The sequence below is a fragment of the Malurus melanocephalus genome, unplaced genomic scaffold (assembly GCF_030028575.1).
Source record: "Malurus melanocephalus ecotype Western Australia unplaced genomic scaffold, MMel_1.1 scaffold_66, whole genome shotgun sequence".
Lineage (NCBI taxonomy): Eukaryota > Metazoa > Chordata > Aves > Passeriformes > Maluridae > Malurus > Malurus melanocephalus.
Window position 1 is genome coordinate 2,542,977 of NW_026623298.1, and position 18,513 is coordinate 2,561,489.

The 18,513-nt window shown below is 35.6% G+C and overlaps 1 protein-coding gene across 4 annotated transcripts in view; it reads left to right on the plus strand.

Moving 5' to 3' along the window:
• Positions 1–305: 305 nt before the first annotated feature.
• Positions 306–18,513, plus strand: part of SCEL (sciellin) — a 46,631-nt gene continuing 28,423 nt past the window's right edge. Inside the window, exons 1-8 of one of the 4 annotated variants that reach the window (XM_057366513.1) lie at positions 307–430; positions 505–617; positions 6,695–6,770; positions 10,382–10,499; positions 11,169–11,231; positions 11,538–11,609; positions 15,507–15,575; positions 17,334–17,399. In XM_057366513.1, the coding sequence (XP_057222496.1) occupies positions 6,728–6,770; positions 10,382–10,499; positions 11,169–11,231; positions 11,538–11,609; positions 15,507–15,575; positions 17,334–17,399 (431 nt within the window). In that variant the 5' untranslated portion in view covers positions 307–430; positions 505–617; positions 6,695–6,727. Of the gene's footprint in view, positions 618–6,694; positions 6,771–10,381; positions 10,500–11,168; positions 11,232–11,537; positions 11,610–15,506; positions 15,576–17,333; positions 17,400–18,513 lie in introns of all 4 variants that reach the window. The other 3 variants (XM_057366514.1, XM_057366515.1, XM_057366516.1) reach the window with 3 other exon arrangements.

The window sequence follows — 18,513 nt, forward strand, 5'->3', positions numbered from 1 at the left end:
ATGCAAATATGCAGAGATAAGAGAGACAAGATTTCATGTAGGAGGGATTTCCCCCCAGATCTTTTGCCTCTGCCCACGTTCTCAAACTGTGCAATACTTAATGCAGATCAAATCCCAGTGTGTGTTCCCATGTAACACTTCTACAAAACTTTTCTCTGGTGAAATATGGCATTACTTCATGTTCACCCATGTAAATACCTGCAGCTCTGTAGCTGAGAGGCGGCCCTATAGCTTTGCAAMATGTGTTTCTGTGGAAAATCCAAATGATTGTAGCATATTTTTCCAAATGGTAATTGCTTGGTTTTCTGTTTCAAGGTCTRTGAAGGCAGTTCTTCTTGTGAAACCCAACCCTACTGCACTTGAAAAGAACAGCAAGCACAGAAGGATAACAACTCACCCGTAGTCTTAATTGATCTGGTATTTCTACAAGGTGCCACCCTTTTCCACACCTCCTACCTCCTCCTTAAGTGACTCAATCTCTGAAGGAGTCTCTTGACTTTTCAGACAACTGGATGGGGAAGAACAATTCAGTTCTCTGTCTGCTTTGACTGTGCCTCTCTTCCAGGCTGAGTAACCACACTGAGCCACGCTAGGACACTGACTTCTGCCATACCTAGGTAAGGATGTTTACTCTTCTGGTTTTATATACCATACAGGGAAACTCCAACATTTTCAGATGTTCTGTGATTTCTTAATGTCCAGTTTAGGATGCCACTTCACGGGATCTGAATTTCAGGAAGTATGGAGAACTTGACTATGAAAATGCAGCTCTTAAAGTTTTATGGTTTAGGTGTTCAGATTCCTTGGATGTTTCTGATTTCTCCTAGCCATACCATCCTAATTACTTCATTATTTATATTATATTGCTAATTRTATTTTATTCTAGTGATAATTCTCTGATGATAAATTCACTGTTCAAACCACTTTTCATGAGTGGCTGTTTTAATGTAATTTTAGCTATTTGGTTCATTTAATTGTTTATTGTCTTTATTTGGACTTTTAATCTAAAATTAATGAGTATTTACTCGTTTCTCATTTCCTTGAATTTTCTTTAAGTTTATTATTTTGGCAAAAAAAAATAAATTATCAACAATTCACTTTCATTACCAACAATTCACTTTGCAAAAACACCCATTCTAATTTAATACAAGGAATTATCTATACACTGACCTGAACCCATGTATAATCAGGAAGGGTTCTTCATCAAAAATCTAGTAAATAGAATGAAGAAAATTAAAATCATCACCCCTTTTTCTACTCCCTACTAAAAAAACTCTATTACATTTAAAATTGAACATGTATTTCTAATTCAAAAATACATACAAACTTAGATTGTGACTTAGGTGATTTTTCATTAGTGACAGTTCCAAAGCTCCTTTCAAAACAGAATCTCCTCCACCCACATCTTGAAAAACCAGTTTTGAGAGCTCTTTCAGCTGCAAATAGATGAATGATTTCTGTCACACATTCACGTGTTCTGTAGTCCTACCTTGCCTCTTTTCTCTTTTTCATACATACACATGTTATTTCTATTTTCTGTGTGAAGTATTTTCTGTGTTACTGGATCTGTGGACAAAACAGTAGAGTAAAATATTCATTTGAACACAATGTATTATTTCCAGAAGTGGATACATGTATTATATGGCTATTGCTCTGATGTGTAACTCGTGAGAAAAAGAACCTGTCTAAGAACACATTTGTGTGATTCTTTAATGTCTGTAAAATAAAGTAGTAATTTTTAAATGTAGTTTTCAGCAAAAGGACAAAAAGACTAATTGCCAAACAAATAGAATCGTGTTACTGGTGGTAATTGTGTAGGGAAGGAAACAGAACATCAGTTATACATATATATCTACACTTGATAGAAAGGGCCTTTAATGCTATTTGAAGAGATCATATTCTTGTCTGTAATAACAAGTTTGGATGTGTGAAGGATTGTACAGCCTTGAATGGCTCTGGCTGTGATGKTGATTTGCAAAACCACCTTCATCTACAATCAAGAAATCCTTATTTGAGTGTAAGTWTCGGTAGGCAGATCTGACAGCCCARTCACAGCACTRTTGTGGTCTGAGGGGAGAAAGGATGGATATGGACAACAGCAAAATTGTCATTGACTTCCCAAACCAGAAAGATTTTACTTTACACACTTATGGGTGCTTATCTAGAAGGACACCTGCAATGATGTGTGTACCCAGGGTCTAGTTTTAGGGCGCGGAAATCTTCATCCTGTATCAAGTCAGAATTACTTTAAACAGTTGCTTGCACACACTTACTATATTCAAGAGAAGTGATGGAGAAAATAATGAAGTTTTCCAACTTCAAAGTTGTTAAATGAAAGCAAGGAAATACTGTTGTGTGKTTTTAAGTGATTAAAACCAGATGTGTTTTTCTTTAAAGTCATATTTGCTACATTCATCTCACATATAGCCATATGACATTAATATTAAGAGTTACAAGGGAAAACAAGGCAAAACAAAAAGTAGAGCTGAAGTAAGTCTGCAGTTCTAATGCAATAATTCWAAAAATTTGAGCTCTTGTTACTCACAGGATACTGACTATTCAGTTTACTTCAGAGAACAGCTCRTCAAGAAGATGAAATTTTGGTGGCAAGCTTCATATCTGGGATAGAGAAAGAACACAGTATAGGTCTACTTTCTTTCTTGTATGGCAAATACTAGATGCTTTCAAAAATCTGGAACTTGAAGGACTTGTAGCAAGCAGTAGTCAGCAAGCTGTGGCTGTGTAGAGTCACTTATGAAACCCAGTTGTTCCAGCTGGCATTTCATAAAGACATGTCAAACTCAGCAACTTCTCTACAATTCAGTCTGGTCTAGCAATGCAGCAGGAAGCAGGATGACAGGAAAATTCAGAAACATTCTATTTTTAAACTAGTTGTTCAGCTACAAAATTTTGTATCACCCAGTTAATTAATAACAGCGGAAAACTTGACATTTTAGGCACTTGCATTTGGTAATGCTTTATGTAAAAGACCTCAGTATAAAACYAAATATTTTGACTTCAGAGAAGGTGCGTCTCTCTTAACTCCTTCAACATTTACTATGTTGAATTCCTTATTATGCAGTGTGATTGTAATGCAATGCCTCCTGCCTCTAAGCTGTGGAAATTAWTATTTTTTATTAGAAGCAAAATACATATCAACTGACTACTTATTTATRAGGTCTTAATCACTGCCATAGCTAGAAGCCAAAAAGCAAAGATGGTTTTTGGTTGGAACTGGTTCAGTCTGATGTGGAAATATGAACCTTACAGGAAATGCTTCTATTATTATGTATTTTTTTTAATACACCAATGCATATGTGTGAAGCCTAATCACACAGACAGCTACAGCAAAGAGCAGGAGAAGCAAGGTAAAAGGTTTCTGTGATGGAGGAATGGGTGTGTCCAGATGATTTGAAAACTAGAAGGTCTGGCTTTCAGAATTTAAGGCAGGCCTGAGGTACTCTGCTGATCAGTCATTGCAGCAGATGAAAAGGAGATGTAGAAGTGTAAATATAGATATTTGTGGTAAAAATAGTGTTGGAGACTTGTGCTGCTTTTGGAGTAATTTCTTGCTAGGTTAGATGGACTTCTAGCTTTCCCTGAAGTCATGGCTGAGTTTTTTCTGAATTTCTTTAGGATCATGTTTGGATTTCTCTAAAAATGGCTAAGGGTCTGAATCTAGGACTGGCATGTCTTAAAACCATTTGGGAGCTGCTCACTGGACTGGCCGGGGCAGTTTTAATTTTCATTTAGAGTTTCCTGACGCTGTTTTAAATTCAAATTATACTGGAGTTGCATTCCTGTTTGTTTTTGTTTTGCATTCCAGCYAGAGTTGTTTTGCTTCAGTGGTTGACATCTTATTAAGAATGTCTGAACATAATTTACTTCTATAGCACAGTATAGAAAACTATAACTCTGCTTTCTCATAATCTCCTTTACAAAGTTAAAAACTTTTTTTTTTTATCTCACTGTGGTCTGAAGATGAGCTGTTCACTGACCTGTGTGAATAATGTGACAGTTCCAGATCTTTATGRGCCGATATTTTTAAACTAATGTGATCCTCTTAATCTCTTGTTCACTACTCTTTTCAAATACACAGGTACACACACACACACAGTTTAAAATAGGGAAGACGAAGGAAAAACTGCTTTGATGAGCTGTATTCGGCCTCTTTATGCAAGRTTCTTTTCATTTCTTAGATCCTAAAATTTAAATCTTACTCTGATGATTCTTGATTGCCTGTGCTACAGATTAAAGTAAGATTTTTTTTTTTAAAATTTGATATTTAAATTTTAATGAATTAATCTTTGATATGCAACTTGAAAGCTCAGAGGTAAGAAGCAAGCCTGGAGGACAAAATGGCAGTATTCTGTAGGACTAAAATGCCTGGGTTTAAAATTTCAGAATACCTGGCACATTTTCAGTGCTAACTGTAAAACGGAGTGTGCCTGTTTCTTATATTTATTTATGCATACTACTTTTGGGTTGGGAGACTATGCAGCAGTTTATTCTGGATGCTGTACACATGTGAAACAGAAATACTGCTTTGTCCTAAAAACATTAAAAAACGAATATAGGACAAGAGACAAAAGTATTAATTAAATGACGGAGGATGAAAGAAACACACTTGCTGGACTCTCAGGGATACAAGGAGGAGCTGCAAACCTCTTTATTGTCGCTTTTCATTTGATTTAATTTTAACAAAAGAAGTCTCATTTTTCCAAGTTTTATGATATATTTTCCTTAGCAAAATGGCTTTAAAAGTACTTAATAGAAAATAAATCCAATATGTTTCTATGCAAACTACTACTTCTTCTTGAGATGAAGAAATGCCAGTTCTCATTGCATGTAAARTATACTGAAATATCAAACTTTCTATTATCCTGGTACTGACTGTGTCAGATGTCCAGCTGGCCCTAAGCTAGAAAAGTAAATCARATACTTCTCTATCATCTTGGGACAGTTCAGGAAAATAGATAGTGACAGTGGTAAGAATCTAAAAAATTTGCTTGCTTGATAACCCACCTGAGCAGTTTCTAGGAAAAAAGCACAGATATTCTTTAAAAAAGTGCATATATTCTTAAAACCTTATATAAGTATTTTTAAAGGTATTTTATAACCTATTGCAAAATAAATGAGGCTCACCATAGCCCCAAGCGCATTTTTATTGTGTGGGAACCAGATCCAGCAGTCACATGCTTTCTACACACACTGAGCCAATGCCTGCATGATACCAACAAGTAAGGTTAAAAGAAAAGAATGCAGGTAGGAGCTTTCAAAATGCCAGAATTTTAAACTCTAATAAATAATTGAAATTTCACAACAGATTAAAATACATTCAGATTTTTGTACCCCAATACTGGTTTAGTATTTATATGTGTACTTTCTCTAGTTTTTTTATGTCCAGATTTTGGGTTACTGCTTCTTTTTGTTTGTTTGCTTTCTTGTTTGTGTTGGGATATTTTGTGGGAGGCTTTTTTTTTTTTTTTTTTTTTTTTTTTTTTTTTTTTTTTTTTTTTTTTTTTTNTTTTTTTTTTTTTTTTTTTTTTTTTTGTAATTGTCTGGCAGTGAAAGCATAGAAAAGAAAAATCTCCTCTAAGTGCAATCCATTGTGGCATTCACAATGTTTTATTGTCAGTATAACCATTCTTCTTAAGCTTTTGCCAGAATCCAAAATCTTCTTCACCTTCCCTCAGTAAAGAAAGAGCCACAGGCTCCAGTGTCAATCCACTCTATTTTAGGTGTGTGAGCAGTACACTTTACGTCTGCAAAAAGAAAAAAAGGATAACTGTGTCATCCAGAGAACCAGGAATGTTWCTGATTTTTAAGGACTGCTTCTGTCACAGAAACTGTTTTCTGGTGTTTCTGTAAATTTTAGCAGCCTGACAGTGGAGCTGGTTGTAAGCTTGCCAGCACAACATTGTTTTCTTGCAAAATGCTGCTTTACAGAAAAGAATCTATTTGCTGAAGAGGGTCAATTTTGGCCAAACTCTTAAGTCAGTGTTAGCATTTGGAGCTTTTTTAACTTAAAGAAGAATTTTCTGTCATCAAAATGCCTGCTTGATGCTTTTTCTAGAAAAGCTGGTATTCACAATCCAGTTTCAAAGTGAACCACAAAATATTTTGAGTGGCTCAACTTCCAGTTTTTTTTTTTTTTAAATCATTAGTCTTGGAGGCTTTTAACCTGATTTGAGGCAAGGAAAGAAKTCGGTGGCTGGAGAACCTTTGCAGAGCAGCAGAAATGCTTCTGTCCTGTCCCCCCACATTAGCTGCTGAGCACTGAATTGGAGAAACCTATCAGCAGGGCTGGATGAACTCCTGTTATGTGCCATGAATTGATACATCTTCCCACTGAGATTATCACCTCAGCCTGTTCTTCAATATTCCATCTCGCTCGCTGAAGGCTCTCTCCACACCGAGAGTCGTCAGGGAGGGAGCTCCCAACAAGGAAGGGGCAGTGTGACAGGCAGAAGGGCAAGGCAGGAATGCACATTGCTGTCACCAGGCAGGGAAAAGCCAGGATTGTGCCCCAGATTGTGAGGAGGGCTGTGGCCAGCCCTGAGCCATTGCAGCCTGTCTGGCTAAATGTGTGCAAGGAGGTGATCAAAGCAGGCAACAAACCTCACCTGTCTTTGGGGCTCATTCCTATTCTCTGCCAATGCTCACTTCCTTTTTTTGTCACATTGTCTCCTAGGTTCCCACAGAAGGACAACCTCCCACGGAGCAGATGTCAGCTTTCAGYTTACGGAAGCAGTCTCCCAATCCAAGCGGTAATACTGAGCGTCCTGTGCTTTCTCTCCCCGGCACTCGGAGCMTGAGGCATGGTCTCCCTCCTGCCCAGGCCTCGCCATGGCCCCGGCACAGCTCCCTCACCGGGCAGTGGCAGGAGGGCGATTTGGGCCTCTATGACTCGCTCCAGATGACAGACTATCGATATTGTACACAAACTGATTCAGGCCCAAACACCGGAGTTGGCAGCGGTGTGTGGTGGAGCGGGGGAGCCGGGCAGTGCAGGGCAAGGCTGTGGGGTTGGTGTGAAAAACCCACAGGAGTGAGGCAGCTGCAAGGGCAGTCGGGAGATCCACCAGTCTCAGCACTGTCTCTTTGACTAGTGCAGGCAAAATGAGGAGAAATGGAGGAAAATTAAAATGGGGGAAAGGAGAGAAAAGCTGTTTAATCATTGTCTGATGAGATTGTCCGCTCCTCTGGAGGAGTAAAACTTGAGGAGTACTGGAGTATTTGCTTTCTATGCAGAGGAATGACCAGAGGGAAACTAGAAACTTGATGAAATTTTCCATTTCCCTGAACCTCAAAAACATTTCTGTAGACTGAAAGATTTTGAGATGCATGAGGCTCAGGTAGGATGTGCCAGGCTTAAGTGCACCAAAATTGGTGTAGCCACAGCAGGGAACTTCTTGGCTCTACTGTRTTGAGGACAGAAATTTTAAAATGTCAAATGAAGACAGGGATGAGCTGCATCTGCCTGTGTTTGTGTGACCTAGTATGTTGTAGCAGATCTATGTTTCATTGTTTAGCTGAAGCTTGGGAGAATATTCATTAGGCCAGAAATGAGTACTCTTCAGCAAGCCMAGGGCCTCAGGCATTAGCAGATTGYTTGCAATGTTTCTTGACAGGAARACTATAAATTCCTTGGCTATCACCTTTATATTAAATTTCATGAAACCTTMTTTGCACTTAGCAATTTAAAAAGCAATGATTTCTGTGAAATCCAAGTGGTGGATGATATCAGTTTTACTAAAGTACTATTGTAAAAAAACCAATATGGCTCATGTAGGGTTAATTTTAATAGTTGGATATATACCAAGTACTTCTTGATTATACAGAAATGCTTATGTGATGTTCATGTTATCGAAGAATTTTTCTTCAAGATTCAGAGGAGGTTAGGGCTGATGGAAGAGCAGTGATTAAAATGTRTTGCAGACAGCTGAAAGCACCTTTGGCTAAAATGAATAGGATAGAAAGAATGCTGTAATCATTGCCACCCCTTTAGCTGCTGTCAGCTATCCTTTCTGTASAGTTTTCTCTCTGGCATGCATAAGCTCGAGCTCACTTTTTTTTCTTCCTCTGAAAAATTAACATTTCCCTTCCCCCCAATGCAAATGAATATGCCAAATTAAAAATACTTAAATATTTAGCAGAAATGAGGAAARGTACACATTTTTAGAGCAAATGAACTTTATATAGTCTTGTTTGCTAATTAAAATCATCTTCATTCTTGACAGTGACTATGAGACAAAATTATTGTTTAAACTGGTGAAGRTCCTTCTTTTCAGTTTGCAAGAAAYGTTTATTTTAATAGATATTCTAATGAACCACCRGAGCTGTTCAGACAAGCCTTCATTTTTTGGAAGTCTTTAAAGCCAGATTTTAATAAATATTTTTTAAGAGAAAAATTAGCTCAATAGGCAGTGAACAGGCTGATGCAGAGGTCATGCAGTGAGGACAGATTAGTTTTTGTTAATCTACYGTGATTCTCAGCTCATTCTTACAAACAGCATTTTTCATGTCCCTGGTCATTTGTAAAACAGSTGCATCTATGCTGCTTAAAAAGAAGAAAGCCAAACCTGGCCATCAAGGCCAAGAGCCAGAAGCACACATCCGTACTATCACTGCCATGGCTTAAAAATGGCCACTTCTCGAGCACATTTAATCTTTAGTCCAACACAGAACCAGAGAACATTTGCAACTAGGCAGACATGAGTGATCTGTCCCAACATTTCATTCTTTCTTTCTCCTGACAATATGAACATTTTTATAGGGAATTGAAACAGGCACGCTTTGAATTACAGACATATTTATATATACAATTTTAGGCTGAATTTTATCTTTGTATGTCAGTGTCTACTTATACAAGAAAAWTGTATTTAAAAATTAATCCTTGGCCATTGTCACTTAAGATAAATGTTTTGGTGGTTTACTATGATTTGATCTTCTACTCACTAGCTATTTGTCATTTTTTGAAGTTATCACTACAGGTAAAGTTCTTGTGCTAAAACCAAGAGGTACATTTTCTTAAAAATCAGAGCAGAATGCCAAAACACAGCACTGAMAAATTACATATTACTGACTGCATGTGTTTTCAGTGGAGCATGATCTTTCTACAYAAATGTTTACAGTCTAATTACTGAACATTAGATAGTGATGTCTCCTGAAATTTGGTGTCTCCTTTTGTGTGAATAYTCAGAGAATGAGGAATTAATAGAGAAAACCATGAGGGTCTTGAGAGGAAAACACAAGCCTCTGTATTTTTCATCATTAATTTTTTTTAATTAATTGCTTCTATTAACAAAGATATTGTGTATTTGATTTTTCATCTTCTGTTGTCTGGAAAAATTTGGGACAAATAGCACAATCAAAAAAATTGGATTTCTATTTGGTCTGAACTTCTAGATTTCCATTTTAATAGGCAATGTTAAAATACCACRTCAATATTTCCTGTCACCTCAAACAGGCCAAAAGTCATTGCATATTTTTGCTTTCAAAAARGGCCAAAACCCTCATGAAATGAAACCAAAGGGGATAAACATCAACTTTCTAATATAGGGAAGAATCCATATTCTCCCAAATCAAGTGACTATTGTATCATTAGTTCCCCAATATAATGAATATCAGCATTTTTGGACCAATAAAATAAGTATCAGCATTGTGGGACAAAGATATTTTAGGTTGTTTTCATAAGTAAATAAGGGTCCCATGTTTTTTTCAAAATGTCAGTGTGAATGTCTGTCTGTGTCCCCCAATGATCTTTCAAACCATACACCAGTTTTAGTTAAATTTGATATAAAGGTATAGATCTTAAAGGTATTGCTTTTCTTATAGTTCAGTAAAACAAGGTAGCTGACTAGAAAATAAATTGTTCATTAAGGAAAAAGCTTCAGAGGGAGTCTGGCTCTTTGAGAAACACGAAAATCYACATATTTTGGGCTGGGTGTCATTGGATGGCCATGTGGTCAACTCAAGATTAGCCTTAGTTCAAAATTTGCATGCTGTCACACATCTGTAAATTAAAAAAAACCCCACAGACAACACCCCAGGAAATAGGATTCATTAGTTTGACTTTCCTGGGATTACTCTGGTATGTAAATTTCATAATTCCTTTATCAGATCTGTGAAATGTGTTTACATTGGAAATAGGCGAAGCAGTTTCGTATTAAGGATGAAACTGAATTTMGTTTGCTAAGCTGGGCTTCTGCAAGCCCTTCAAGGCTGAAGCCACAAACTTTTCAAGGAAGCAATTTGCACTAAACAGATGTGAAAACTGAAAATTCAATCTGTATTAAACCTTTGCATATTTCAACTTAAGCAATAGTACTTTTATTCTATGTGTTAATTTTCAAGACATGTTTCCCTGCATTTGCAGATAAGAAGAGCCCCTCTGTTGCAATTAAAAGCAGACAACAGGCTACTCATGATATTAATAAACGACGCACCCTTTTGCAAGATAACAGTTGGATAAAGAAGAGACCTGAGGAGGAAAGGTAAGAAAAATACAAAATGCATTTCTTCCATATTTTGTTCAGTAAGCCATGCACCTTTATATGGAATGTCTACTATTGCATGGATGGTATCAGCCAAAAATAGGGGAATTCAATCAAATAACTCTTATTTATTTATCTTGATGAGGTGTTGATTGCCTTTTGGAAATGTTATGTTGCTGAATTTACACTGACTTTATTTTTTATTGGGACTTTTGAGTGCTGTGTATTTGATRAAGTTCTTTGATGAAGTTCATGTGGATTTCACATGTTTAGGTTGCAAGATTATGATCTGATTCTTTCTTTTTACAAGCAAGAAGATTATAAATCTTGGCAAGTTCTTTTACGGAGCTTAAGTCAAAACCAGTTTAAATTTACTCTAATGTAAATACTAGGACTTGCATTATGGCAGAAACAATGTCTTGAGACCATGTTATCGTTATCTGGTCTATGAACAGCTTGTAGGAAGAGATAATTCTTTCTCCAGAATATCTGGATTCTTCTAGATACTGAAACATCTTTTCTTCTACTGTGGTGTTCTGCAGCTGGTGTAATTATAGTGGTAGTGGACAGWTGTGAAATCTGATTGAAGACAGAAATCTTTCGCCAAGAAAAGGTTACCTATTTTTAATACTCCAGGTTTTACTAACTGTTGTTTCTCTTTTGTTGAAGTGCTGATGAAAACTATGGAAGGGCCGTGCTTAACCAATATAAATCCCAAGACAGTCTACATAGGTACGGTGGAGTATCTAAATGCCTTTCTAATTATATTACCAAATAAAACTGAGTACCCTTTTATTACCTCTTGTTATAGCAAGAGCTTGCTTTGTTCAGTTTTAGTCTATACATATTTTCAAAGTAAATCTGACTCCAGTGTAARTAACTGATCACTGCAATAGATACAGGGTTGTATCTATTGGCACCTGGATGGTCTAAAACTTATGTCATACCTTAATCTGAGACATATTATTTGTCTAATTAATGGTGAGTTGTTTAATAAAATCAGTGAACAAAGTGGAATTTCTAAACTTTTTGTTACAGCAGTAACATAAATGAAAAGGAGGATCAGAAACCTGTACTTGGACGATATAGATCTGATACCACCTTGGACAGGTAGGGCTTTTTTCTGTATGTACTGTATTTTGTGATTGTCATACCTGTGAGAGGTCTTAAAAATGAAAGAATGGATGAAGCCAGTGCTTTTTAAAACTTTTCTTATTTATTAAGTGTCTAATGAAAAGACTTCAAAGGATCTTTGCATGAATTTTGATTGAGATAAATGGAAATGTGATTTGAGAAAAGGTTCTTTYGACATCTTACCCTTTTTTTTTGGTACCAGTTTCTGCATATTCTTGTCCTCATAAATGTGTCTTTTCACAGATGATAACCACTCCTCCCCAGATTCCTCCTTTCCAAAGAGCTATTGTAGTCACATCTCCAGCTAGGCACAACACAGCTAAACCTATAGTTCTTTGCAAATACCATGATCAGTACCAATATCAGAGTCATGTTTGTCATACAGGTGCTTAATTTGAATGTTCTGTTCAGCCCTGACCTCTGTTGGGTTAATACAACACCATGCTTGTGTTTGCAGATTCTTTCTGTATTGCATCTTCAAAATCCATCTACCATTAACAYCTGGTATTCAAAGCATGCTGAGACTATGAGAACCAGCCCTGATAAGTGCCCTGTGAAAAAAGTGCACTTTGTTTAGTTGGTTTTTAGTGCTGTATAATTTTATTTCATGATCCTTATTTCTGTCAGAAGAAACATTTCAAAATTGTCACATAACATTTACCTTCTCCACAGAAGTTTGAAAAAGAATAGGCTAGAGATTTGTGTGGYATCACCATCCTGCTTATTCTTCTACAGCCCAGTGAATGCTGCTGTATTTGCTCACTCATCACAAGGAAGTCATTCTATAACTTCAATTTACCTGTTGCTCTTCTCTGTGTCTTTTTTCTTTGCATGTTAGTGTTTTTGATCTGGGGATCTGAATATCCATGTAGGTATTTGAGATGGGTGCACACCTTTTATGGATACAGAGGACTAATAACAATGATATCTATTTMATTTGCAATTCCTCCCCTTGTACTTCATAACATTGAATTTGCTCTTTTGAGTGCTGCTGAGAATTGAGTTTTAAATTTCACAACATTATCTATATAATGCCAAGATTTCTTTCCTGGGTGATAATAGCTGGTTCASAGATCAATTGTTTCTCTTGGCAGGCCTTGCTTTGCATCTTAAGAAAATTGACTGTCATCTGCCGTTTTAGAAATCTGACATGTTAGCAGATTACTTCTGAAAGCTTTACCAGTCACCATTTTTTTGACTACCACAAATTAGTGACATTGGCAAGCAACATTGTCTCACTCTCCTTTTTTTTCCAGACAATTAATGAACATATGGAAAAACACAGGTCTTGTACAAACCTCCCACTCTGGAAACTTGCCACTTATTTCAAATCTTTGTTTCCTACCTTTTAAGCAGTTATTTCTGCATGGAAGGGCTTTCTCTRTTACCATCAGGAGATTGGTTTACTTAAGAGCACTTAAAACAGATTTCTATGAAGCTTTTTGKAAATTTAAGTAGCGTGTATCTACTCTGTCAAACTTTTCCACATGGTCATTCACTTCAAAACAATTTTTAAAGCTTGGTCTTTGTGCCTCAAACCCTGACTACTAATTTAGAAGTCATAGGACAATTCCAGTTTCTACAGTGTCACTGAGGAGCACTGCCTTTTTGCATTCTATATATTTTTGGTTTACGCTGAGTTATTGAAATATCTGATTTATTTAAGGTTGTAAGCTGACTATTGTTGTGTTTTAATATACACAAATATGTAACATAGAGGGTTATGTGTGCTATGCAACTGATGACAGAGAATACCAAAAAAGATTTTAGGTGTGAATATACACTTCAGATCACAAGAAGAACATACCATGAAGAACATACCATAAGTGGAGTAGATAATGATGCTTCTGCTTTGAAATTATCACAATGAGGAAKTTGTGGTCAAGTTGTTTATATTCCTCAGTAATCAATGGTCTTCTCAAAACTGTGGAATACAGCCATTSCAGGATTAATTTGTGCATACCTGTTGCCAGGAGGAAGTTTTAKAGGGAATGACCACAAGTTCTACAACTCCTCAAATTTGCAACCTAAGGCAGAAAAGGGTGTGGTGATTTATCTTCTCTTAGCACCTTTTTTTTGTAGTTGGTTTTGGTACTTCTGCTTCCCCTGTGAAGGATGTTCTCTGCTTGGTATGATTCCATTATTTTCTTATAAATTATTTCTGACAAGCACAGCCATAGTATGGAACTCTCCAAACTTACACCAGACCAGTTTGCAGAACATCTATATTGTTTATCTGCTTGTGTGAAAAAGCAGTATTTTTTTTCCTGTYCTGAACTCAAATGCAGAGTTGAAAATGTAGCATGTATTTGGAACATAGAAAAATCTCTAAAGGACTGTTCYTAGTAGGTGCTTCTAGAGAAGAATTACCTTGATATTGGAGATTTCTCAGACCTGTTTACAGTCTTGTTGCATATATGGAAAATAATTTCTGCCTAGATAAAATTGTGTAAAATGGGAGCCTTTTGCCCTGCAAAATAGGGAGTTATTGTTTTCAACCTGTATAGTAGAACATCTTTTCACAATTCTGCWGCGCATCTCTTCTGGCTTATTTTCAAAATGAATAAAATGGACGACAGATAGAATCTTTAAGGTTTTAAAACGAGAAAATATAAAGCTATATAAATCATTGTGCTGGAATATTGAAAATATACAATGAAATGTGAAACAAATGCCGGTTCATTGGCGAGTGGGGAATGAGAAAGAACTCTCCTGGGGGGGGGGGGGGTTTGCATCCGCAGCAATGCCAGCAGGTTTAGTGAGCCCTCTAGCGATCTTCCCAGCAACTGGAGCTGCTGTCTCAGCCACAAGCTGCCCTGACATGAGCGGGGTCTTTGCACACTTATATTTAAGATTTACAAAAGATGCAGAGCACACAGTGGTGCAGATCGTGTCTCAGAATTCCCTGGAAGGCTTTTCATTAAATACAATAGTATTCTGTGCTGCTTGAAGGCAGGATACAAAATATTTTATATGTACACATGAGATTATAGTTCTAGGATTAATTATCTTGCATCTATAGCTTCAGTTTATAGATGGTAGCAGTAATTAAAATCTTAAAATTTATATATAAATTGTAGCTCAAGATGTGTTTCAGCTGATTTAACCAAATACTTAAGATAACCCTTTCAATTTAGTATTTGTCCTCTATTTCWAAGTACTTCACTTTCAGCTTTTCAGAGTCCCCTGTTCTTACTGAAGAAAGCTGGACTGAAATAAGAATTTAATCTGCTTCAGCTATGATAGATACATGGTGTTTTCTGTGTAAATTTTGAGGGGTTTTAGGCAACAACTGTAGAATTCCTAAAGGGCTTGAAAAATCATGTGGTTGTTTCTTCATGTAAATTCATGGCTTAATGAAATCAATTCAAGCACAAATAATCCAGCTTCATTCATAGAAGTTGTTCCTGTAGGTCAATACCATGCTTTGCCAGGGATTTTGCAGCAGATTATTTTCACATTACATTGATCTATGAAWTCTGTAAAGAAAACAACACTCTTACGTTTCTCTAGGGATGGTGAGGGAGAGGAAAAGGCAATAGTTCTGTGTGTATTGCTTGATTCTTTTTCCGGTATTCTGACCTAATTCAAAGGAGTTGTAATAAATTAACTGTTAGCAACAGTGAGGCTTAATACAGTATTATTGTTTGAACATCACCTTTGAAAAACTTCTTCAGAGAGCTAGAATCTTCAGATAATAATGCACTAAATTTATTTAATTTAATCTTCTGTTCTACACAGATATGTTTTGATTCTGGGATATTTTTAATCAGTACATAGAGCAAAATGATACTCCATCTTTTGATTTTATTGAAAATGGACTTAAAAAAATTGTAGAGTGTGTATTAAAAATARTATCTGTGTTTCTGACAGAATTCCAGCTGGAAATGATACTGATAAAATAAATAAATCTCCCACTCTGAACCATAAGCAAAACAACAGGTATGAATTTGAGAAATTTTATCATCTAAATATTATGAATAGTAGTTCATCRTGTATCATTTACCATGCATTATCATCTAAGTATTATATGTTATCATCAYGTTAGAATTCAGGTGCGTACCAAGACTATATAGGGAAATTATTTGTATGACATATGGCCTAGTGTAGGCTCCATTTGACCACTTGACCTCTGGAATGTAGCCWTCTATATCAGAATTATTATAGACTCTTTTTATAGCTGGTGAGGAGAAAAACATTTTCTTTAGAATAAGAGGAATTTTGCTTAAAGAAGCMTATTTCTCCACACAGAATAAAAGGAAGACCAGCTCAGTTGACATTACTCAACATAATGATTATTTAATAATAACAGTATTTTAAATACAAACAAAAGGAAGTGTAAGAGCATTTTGAAAACTGTGGGTATATTCTAGAGCTCTAGACTTCTCTGCATGAAATCTACCGAATATAATACATAATTCTGAGGAAGGATACATGAAAAAAATTCTGATTAATACTTTAAGTGGAAAATGGCATTTTGCATTGCCAGTGGAAAACCTGGGTACCAAAACATAAAAAAAAAATTTTTTTTATAGTTTAGCTGATTTTTCCAGTGGAAACTTTATCTTTTATCAGGAATCCAGTCTTTTGTTTAAAACAAATTTTAATTTGAAGTTTTAATTTAAAATAAGCACAACATTGTTGGTGAGCTATTAAAAAGTTGCTATGATTCAGAGGTGGCCACTTTATGCRTGCAATATGATTCCACAACTCTGAAAAATTATTTTCTAAAAAACTTACACCTCAYTGAAAGTTTTATTTAAGTAAGGTAACTCAGAAGAACTCAACCTCCATACTTGTAAATGTAAAGGGACAAATGCATTGCTTTGTGCCTTCATCAATGTCAGCTGAGTTCTGTCAGTAATAAATTACACATAACATAGTTGTTAGAGAGCACAGCAATTAAAAGTCATCTTGTGAAGAGTTGAGCTATCACTCTGAAGAGCAAATTAGAATCTCTGGCATTTAAAGTTCAACTGAGGTCATTCTTTCAAATTATAATTTTGCACCATTATGTTGTAAATCATGGTGATGATGACACATGAAGCATCATATAAATTATATTTTATGGGTTTTTTTCTAGAGATGKTTTTTTAACAGACCAACAATAATTTTGAAGTGGGACTTTAGAGAGACTTAAACTGTATATGTGTTTTCCTGCCAGAGAGCAGTAAAATAATTTGTAAAGTTWTATTCTTCAATTATTGTTATTTTGAATTGTGAATGACTATCATTAAGAATTGCAGAGCATAAGACAATAACTTTTTGATGAATTTCATGAGAAATCACTGTCTTGGATTTTATATAATTTAGTTTTACAGACATACTGTAACATAAAGCATCTTACTTGAACAAGAAGTGTAAAATTTAAAGTATTTATATTAAAGATATTATTATTATATTGTTTGAAGACTAAAGTGTAGGTATAGAAGTCTAAATTTTAAGAAGTCAGAAATTACTTTGGATATCAAGAAAAAATGCAGCTGCCCTCTAAACATCAGAMCCCCTTAAGTTCTCCCCCATCTTGTGTCCTTTGAGGAATTCCCAGAATTTAGTTGGCTTATATAAMCATAGTTATAACATTTACCACATACATTTGTAACATTCTGATGGGAGAAATATGATTTCTTTTAATTTTAAAAATAATTTTAAATGATACTCTTTTTGAAGATCAACTCACTAAGTATATTTCCTTAACAGACAATCTTGGACTCCTAATGCAGCATCCACAAACACTGCAGCCACTTCTCCARTCAAGAAAAAAAGGTATTAATTACCACTGCTTGCTTGCCAGAGGATATATAGCATTGTATTAAGCCTCAGTAATGTATCACAATTACATTAAAAAAACATTACTAACTTCCTCCTCCAGAATGCTTGAAGTCCTCAGCAACCTTCAAGAATTAAACTTTTACATCCTCTGTCTTTTTACATGTGATTTACAAGGTTGTCTCTGTAGAGCCAGTTCTGTGAGCCTGATGTAAATGGTACAGCTGGTGCACACCCTTGGATGCAGCCTCTAACTCAGCTGGAGTACGCATTTTCAATGTCCAGATTTAAAGAGTCGTAGGTCATTGTAATTGTGAAATCTCTGACGCCAAACTTGACCTGTGCTGTTGCAGTGCATATGAATCACAGTTTCCTGAATGATACACAGCTACCTTCAAAAATCCAGATTTCAGATAGTATTATCTAGGCAAGAATAAAAGCAGGGTGTAGAACTAAGTATATTTATAACTYAAAATGTACTGATGGTGATAGCCTTTTTTTCTGCATATTCCCAGCTGCAAATTCAGTTCATTTGTGATTTTMTATTCCATATTTCATATTCCATATTTCATAYCTCATATTTCATGCATTTAAAATGTGATCAGTAGAATAATAAATGTAGAAATTTAAAAGTCATCATATTTATATTTACAGACCTGTTTGTTTGGTGGAAGTTTATGTTGTTTTCAGTCCAAGCTCTTGGCAGATATGGAGGGCCATCAATGAGTTGCACTGATTCTGGTGTAATTGTTTTTACCACACAAACAATTGCTGAATTGATAGTTTTGAGGGTTAAAAAAAACAACAATTAAAGGAACTGAAAGTGCTTGTGCTGTTTATGTGGTTTCTAATAGCCTGATTGTGCTCCTTGTGTTTATACTTGACACCCTTTCCTTTGTGCATTTTATCTGGTTGTCCTTTCCATGAAAGATCCATTCATTTGTACCACTCAGATTTCAGAAAAGACCACCAAGAGTCATGGAATATATTTTTTGCAATAAATAAAATCACTTTATTATTTTCTATTCCATTCATTTTTCTGTAAATAAATAGTCTAAAAAGTATCAACATGCAGTCTTTGAAAATGCTGATAATTTAAGAAAAGTTTCAA